Source organism: Austrofundulus limnaeus, unplaced genomic scaffold, assembly GCF_001266775.1.
Source record: "Austrofundulus limnaeus strain Quisiro unplaced genomic scaffold, Austrofundulus_limnaeus-1.0 Scaffold135, whole genome shotgun sequence".
Classification (NCBI taxonomy): domain Eukaryota; kingdom Metazoa; phylum Chordata; class Actinopteri; order Cyprinodontiformes; family Rivulidae; genus Austrofundulus; species Austrofundulus limnaeus.
This window is the reverse complement of record NW_013952537.1, coordinates 249596-257143: the sequence shown is the minus strand read 5'-3', so window position 1 is coordinate 257143 and position 7548 is coordinate 249596. Positions and strand designations below refer to the sequence as shown.

Here is a 7548-nt window from a genome sequence, read left to right as displayed (position 1 = left end):
GGGCGGATGGAGGAGGAACCAGTGGTGATGCAGATACGAGGGGGTGAAACATTACAAATAAAAATAAAAACAAAGTCCTAAGGGGATATTCAATACACGTGTCCACAGAGTGCTGCAAGTGCTATGTTTAAAATAAAATGTAAAAAAATAAAAATAAAAAAATAGGTAACTTCATTCGTCAATCCACGCCCCCCTCTGAACGTCACGCGTCAGCCGGAAAACCCACCAATATATAAATATAAATATATTTAATTTCTAGCTACTGCAGAGCAGCCAGATCTTTCCCAGAGGCCCAAAGCGACGCCTCTCTCCTACAGGAGCGACGGTTCAGGTTCAGGGAAATCCCTCCAGCAGTACTTCCTCTCCGCCACACGAGGGCGCCCTCGAGCCGCGAGTAAAATCAATAAATAAAYGGAGATTTAAAAAAGGCTGTGGCAGGTAAGAGTGGAGAGTTTCAATTCCATGGCTTTCCAGTAAAATTTAAAATAACTGTATGAYGCCAGTAAACATGTGAGAAAGGCTTCTTCACAGCTCTGATGATTCTAGGACATTTAAATACATTCTCTGTTTTTCTGCCCCTTTTTTTGCATTTTACTTTGTCAGTATTTAAGCCATTCATAAATCAGAATGTTCAACTCATTCAGGAAGTAGCAAAGTGATAAGACTTTAGGTTTCTGTAAAATTTAAACCTTTTACTCAATATTTAAATTHAAAAAWATATTTTCTAAAAATCTGCTTGTTTTGGTCTTCAAGCTTACAAGCATCCCCCCCTTTAAGCTGATAGCATTTTCATGTTTTAATATTTTTAGCTTTTTGCTACTTTCATATATTTTGGTATTTTCGCTTTCATTTCTGCTGCTTTTAATTTATATCTAACCTTACCTTTAGCTTTTATCTAATATTCTACTTTTAATTTATATCTAACCTTACCTTTTCTCTAATATTTTGCTACAAGCCTTTTGTTGCTCTGAGCTTTTAGTGTTTGATTAGTGTTTTGGCTTATTTTATCTAACATTTTGCTACATTTGGTGTTTAGTTCATGTTTTGCTTTAGCATTTAGCTGATGATCTGCCCTTTTTTAAGCTGTAACACCTCAATTTCAATCTCTTTAGTAATTTTCAGCTCAGTATTCACTGGACCTGTTTTTACTCTTAGATTTCAGTTTTCAGGCTATTACTTATTTTAATTCCTTTAAACCATCATCAAATCTGCAACAGCTTTTGTACTCATTGTTTTGTCTGCTTACATCTGTTTTTAGACTTTTTTTTGTCTCATAGTCTTGGTTGTTTCAAAGATGATCATATTGGGATTAAATGTTTAGATTATAACAATTTCCATGTGCTTAGGGTTATGTCATGGTCATTTAACATGATTTGTTAAAACAGCTGAGTCCAAATTTATTGTTTTGCAGTCTTTTGTATCTGTTCATGTGACACTTTGTGGTCCCTATGTAGCATTTCATTTAAGAGTTTTTATTTAGATTTAATGACCATACAGCTTTGATAGCTGATCCAGTATAAAGCCATTCTTGTGATGCTGAAACAGAAAATCTTCAAAGATTCACTGAGTTCTGTACATTATAAGTTAAACAGAAAAATGCAGTCTACTAACAAAAACTGTAAAAATCTATAAATGAGACTTTTCCAACATTTTCCAGGTAATAGTTCATGACCTTATCCTTACTCAGGTTCATATCCTGTATTTAGTTTGGTGACTAGAAAAGCAAAAGCTCGAGGCCTGAAGAATGTCACAGAACCAGTTCGTTCGGTCTGACCTGGATGAGGCTGCATTTAGAATTGAGGAAACAAGTTTCAGACGTCTCACGGCCGATCTTTCCATCAGATACAGAGAAGGTGGTTAGTTGGCTTCTTCTTATCATGGTACAGCAGAAAGTCAGTCCTTCTCACATTTGGGTATTCACTGAAGAAAAAGAAACTTGTGCTCGAATTGTGAGGAAGACTGGAGGTAAGTAAACATGGATCTGTGTGACGCGTTTATGTTGAATGTAAACAAGAAACATGTCGCTTTTCTTCACAATCATGTTTTAGACAATGTATTAGTATCAACTTACAAGTTAATGCATTTAAAAGCTATATTTACAGAGTGTAAAGCTGTCATTTTAAAGCTTATTCAGCATATTGTTAAAGAAACCAAATGGCTTTCAAAGTGTTTGTATACATCCTGAACAGAGAAAATAAATCATGTTATTTTTAGTCTTTTTTTCCTGTTGTTGCCATTTTTAAGTTTTCAGAAACGTTATTTTGTCCCAGTTAAAACAAAAAACCCTCAGAAATAAACAGTTCGCAAATGCTTCTGACATTTGTCCATTTAAATGTTTTCCTTCTTCCTCTGCAGGTTGAGGAGCGATGGGCAGCTCCTCCTCAAAGACAACTCTCTTTGGGAAAAAGAAAAAGAAGTCGCCTCTGGACAAGGCCCTGAAGCGACTGAAGATGGYGCTGCCGAAGAGGAAAAGCAGTAAGAGGAAGAAGAGCCTTCTGCAGAAACTGAACCTGGATAAGCAAAAGAAGAATTCCCAGAAAAAGAAATCCAAGACTAAAGACAAGAAGAAGGAACCCCAGTCCTTTAATGGCTTTTTTCTGGGGAAGCCAAGGGTGGGTTTTGGTAAAAACACTTCAGACAAAAGGAAAGAAAAGGACAGAGAGGAGCCGGGTGGGCTCGGAGACAAGATAAAGAAGAAGCTCTCTCCAGATAAAGTTGGACTCGGTGCTAAACAAGAAGTTGTGACAGAAGAGGAGAAAAAAACACCTTTACAAAAGCTGCAAGACAAGATGCGAGCCAGCCGTGTGACAGAAACTAAAGCGTGCTGATAAACTTCACTCAGTCAAAAGAACTAGACTGGGCTGAAAYGAAGAGTCAAAAAAAAATACACGTTTGTCAAGTTTTTCATGACATTGTTGAGAGTTACATCATCACTGCTGAATAAGACAGAACCTTCACATTTACCTGTCAGTTTAACTTGATGTGGACAGATGCTGCTCTGGGTTCAGCATTAAAACAAAATCARCATTTAAAATGTAAATATTCCGGTTTCATTTTCCATTAAGCTGAGTCGCTTCTGACACTTGGCTGGTTGCACTGAATACTGCAYGTCATATAAATAAAGTACTGTATCACAAACAGTTTATTGGTAGTCAGTTTAGCAGAAACTAACAAACACAGTGACACAGTTGTATACAGTGTATGTACAAAAAGTATACAACAACTTGAATCTGCTGAAAATGTGAGGAAAAAAACATGTTTGGCACAACCTTACAAACTCATATTTCATTTATATTAAAAAAAATGTCAGAAAAATATTCACTTTGAGAGGTTTGTAGGTCTGTAGGATGCACAGTTATTACACAAAATATGGCAATATAATAAAACATTTAATATCCAACTGAAGTGGACAATCTCTAAATGGCACCAAATGTAAAAATAAGCATTTTCTAAAAAAATAAAAAAATAATTTAAAAGCCTACACAGTCAGTACTGCTTTATAGGATAATAGTTTAATCAAATGTCTATTTTGCCATGTTGTGAAGTTTGTCCTTTTATTACATTTGTACAGTTCATAAAACAAAAAAAAAGTGGTCAAAGGGTTAAAAATAAATACATAAAAGTAAGAGTTCATGTATTTGTTAGTGAGATTCTGTAGAAATGTTATGAACAGTTCATATCTTATCTGYTGTAGATAGTTCTTTGAGGAACCTTAGTTTGGAGAAAACAGGTTTAAACTCGACTTGATTGATGAGCTAAAGGCTAGTCCGAGTGAGGCTATAACCAGACGGAACTATTGAGGTGTCAAGTCTCAGTTATAGCAGTTCCTGAAAACACTGGTTTATAAACATCTTGTCAGAATTTTGTGCAATTAGCAGCAGTAGCTAGCTGTAGCATTCCAGGTCCAACCTGTGGCACTTTTACCAGGAACATATTTCTGCTTAAAACCTTGTAAAAATCCTGTGTAATGCAAAACTGATGGCAGTGGAGAGGTTTATAAAACGGTAATAAAAAAAAAAACTAAAAAGTTTTGATTGGCATTTGAAGACAGCAGCAGCATGCTCCGACTAGCTATAGGCTCATCATTCTGCTCAAAATTCAACTTTTTCTCCAAACTGAGTTTGTTCAGAGAGCCATCTACAACAGGTAAGACACTCATTGTTCACAATCTTTCCACTTCTCCCCACTTTGAAAAAATAAATCGGAACTATCGAACAATCTTCACTGCTGAACCTAAAGAGAAACCCTGATGAAGGTTTTAGTCAGTGCAGGAATCCATCAGGAATTTAATTAGCTAAACCAAATCAAATGTGAAGTTCAAATTTGGATTAAAAAATAAATAAAATAAAAAAAGTTTTAGAATTTAGTATCACGTAGAAAGTTTTTGTTGCAAGAGATATTTACTCAACCTGATAAACTGACAGATTAATAACAGTTTAGAAAACATTAAACCAAAACTTTTAAATAGTTTTGATTGGTTTATTTATAGAAAAAAAATTCTAGCTGCAATAAACTAAGATTTCTTGCTGTTTCACCAACATTTGTGTGGAGGTTTACAGGCAGGAAACATGCAGCCTCACAGAYACAGACCTGTTCACGGTGAGCAGTTTTTATAGAAACTGTTAATTCTCTCTGATCCAGGTTATGATCTGAAGYTAAACCGACCCGACAGCTGATCCACACTCACGTCATGGCAGGGCGCTCATTTTGACATCATGTCTAGTTTGGGGAAGAACCAGCTCATCCTTTGAGTTAAAATCTCTTCTTTTTTTTTTTGTCTCTTCAAAGAGTCCAGACTGATGCTGTGAGCTGTTGCGTCCTGCGATCTCACCCATCTCAGGAAYATTTTAAGCTGGAGTTTATTTTGTGTGAAAACAGTTGCTTTTGGTCATCAGGGAACTCATCTCCCACTAATACTGGAACTCACCGCAGCGTCAAAAAGTAGTTCTATTAAAAATAAAAAAAAAATTCAAATAAATAGAAAGAAATACTTTTGGACTGCTGTGAGTTGAGACCTTTCGAAGCGTCCTCCTTTAAGTCAAACGTTCTTTCATGTTGGACTTTTGTTGTTTGCCTTCTGTTCAGTCGGCTGGAGGAGCTGGGTTGTCGTTTGTGCCTCGACGGATGAGAGGGACCCCGTTGGTGTCCTCTTTCTTCCGGACGGTACGAAGCCTGTAAGTCTAGCAGCAGACRGATGAAAAGACCAAAAGAAAATAAAGAATTAGGGATTAAGGGCAGGAAAATTTGTTAGAAAAACAAACAAATAAAAAAAGGGTGCAGATTAGTCAGGTCCAAACAAGCAAACAGAAAAAAAAAAAACAAATGGAAGTCTTTCCTCAAAAGTTCTGTTAGCAACCCTAATCACCATGAAGAGCATCACAAAGGCAAGCAGACAGAGCAGACAAACAAAAACAAATAAACCAGTAACCAGAATCCAGATTGTGCATTTATTTATTTTTTTTTTCAATTATAAATGTATGTACAAAAATAAATCCCAGAAAATTTGAAATAAAAAAATAAGAAAGGGGGATAATATGAAAATAAGTGTTTACATGTTGGTTAATTTAAAAATCTGAAGACAAACATTGGAATATACAGTCACTCTACAACTTGTGGTAATTGTATTCAGGAGTACACATAAGTAATGATTTACTGTTGCCAATAAATGAATCACTGCAGATTTTACGATCAAAACACAGGAAAGACAAGGAACTCTGCCTCGCTCCTCTTCCTGCTCAAGTTTTTCTTTCTGATCTTCTTAAAAAAAATTAAAAACCACGGAACACGTAGTTTCCGTGAATCACTGTTCTTACTAAAAATACACATGTGCTACATACAATACACTTGTCATGGTATTTCCCTGTGCGTGTGAGAGAGACTGTATATTTACAACAAACACACATACCACAGTAACAAGTCAGAGGAAACATGGCAAGAAACATGACCTGCTCCAACCACCAGCACACATCTGGACCGTTTTAAGACAAGCACACAAGTTGACACACGTTAACAAACTGCGCTGATGAGACAGAAATGTTGCGGTCACCATAAACGGACAAACATCTGCACGAGGCAGCAGAACGGCTCCAGGCATTTAGGTTAGCAAAATAAAACTTTTTAACTGGAGGCTAAATAGGGTCATTGAGGGTCTCTGTTACGTCGAAGGAGTTAAAACACCTCTCGGAGCTCACAAAGAACAGGTTTTTGATAAACATTTTTGCAAAGAATTTTGTCTGCGTAAATAGTGGGTCACGTGCAGAGCTCAGAACAGGATTACCAAAGAAAACAAAGAATGGGGACCAAGTCAGTGTTAAAATTCCTGAGACGAGTCAGTTCTTGTGTGCAGCCGAGAAGGTGCTGCAGATGCCAGAGATACTTGACAGAAATACAAAAACATGCAGAACAACATTAGCGAACGCAGCTGCAGCCAAACGTGCTGAAACGGGTGACGTTCGCACCTAAAGCTGGGCTCAGACACTTTTTCTGTGTGTGAAGAAATTAAAATGTGATTATTTCACTTGGTTCAACTAAGTCAGTAAATTGTAGTAAAAAGCTAACAAAAGTTAATTTTTTTTACCATAAATGTTTAAATTTTTAACCACTAAATACTGAGAATTGTGAAAGCGAAAAGGGTTGCAGCAATGCTCTGTGGTGCTAACCACAGCTAACATTAGCTTGCAAGCAAAAAAAAAAAAAACCTTCACTAATATTTGACTGAGGCAAATGTTGAATTTAATCTTGTAGAATACCTTGTAGTTATCTTTTTTTAATCTTGGTTTTTTAAACATGCACGTTTGACAATGTGCATAAGCTCACAAATTTGGATATCTTGTTAAAGGCAAATGCTAAATTTAAAAGTTGATTTTAAAGAGCAAGCTAGTAAATTTAACTAATCTTTGCAAAGTAATGGTAAAAGCTTTGGGCAATAACATTTGAATTAGTAAGTTCAAAGTTCCCACCACCAGTTTGYTGTAGCCTAAAGGCTTTACAGCATYGTGCTGAATGRCTTSGTTATTTGCAKCTGAAGCTGCGCATTCTCACTTATTGATGCATTTTGTAATATACTTTGGTAAAGTAAATTTGTTGGAACAGCTGACACACAAGGTTGCATCATGTTTTTGAAGATTGCATAGAGCCGTTTTTAATCAATGAGCCTATGCACCAGTCAACATGGTGGTACTAAATTTTCCTTTAAGTCAAATGCCAATACTTTATGGATGTTTGTTTTTTTTTAATTATACAAATGTGCAATTTAAACTAAATTTTAGTCTGCTTCTCTGCACATTTACAGTAGATATGAGCGTCGGCCCAAAATGGAAAAAAAAAAAGAAGTACAAAACAATAAAAAAAAGTGTGATTTTTTTTTCTTTCTAAAAATCTACAGCTACACTCACAGGTCACTTCATTAGGCACACTTTGCTACTGCCAGGTTGGACCCTCTATATGCCATCAAAACTGTCTTAATTCTTCAAGCTAAAGCTTCAGTAACATAAAGAAAAAAATTGTATAGGTCTTCTGGACGGGTTCTCCTCTAATGAAACGTTTCAT

The 7548-nt window shown here is 36.1% G+C and overlaps 1 protein-coding gene across 3 annotated transcripts in view; it reads right to left on the bottom strand.

Annotated features, from left to right (window-relative positions):
- Window positions 1–3124: 3124 nt before the first annotated feature.
- The window catches only part of lpar2b (lysophosphatidic acid receptor 2b), a 26434-nt gene continuing 22010 nt past the window's right edge, over window positions 3125–7548 (bottom strand). For 2 of the 3 annotated variants that reach the window (XM_014015825.1, XM_014015823.1), the window contains 2 exons: window positions 5016–5180; window positions 3125–4947 (listed from right to left, as the gene is read on the bottom strand). In XM_014015825.1, the coding sequence (XP_013871279.1) occupies window positions 4901–4947; window positions 5016–5180 (212 nt within the window). In that variant the 3' untranslated portion in view covers window positions 3125–4900. Of the gene's footprint in view, window positions 5181–7548 lie in introns of all 3 variants that reach the window. The other variant, XM_014015824.1, reaches the window with a different exon arrangement.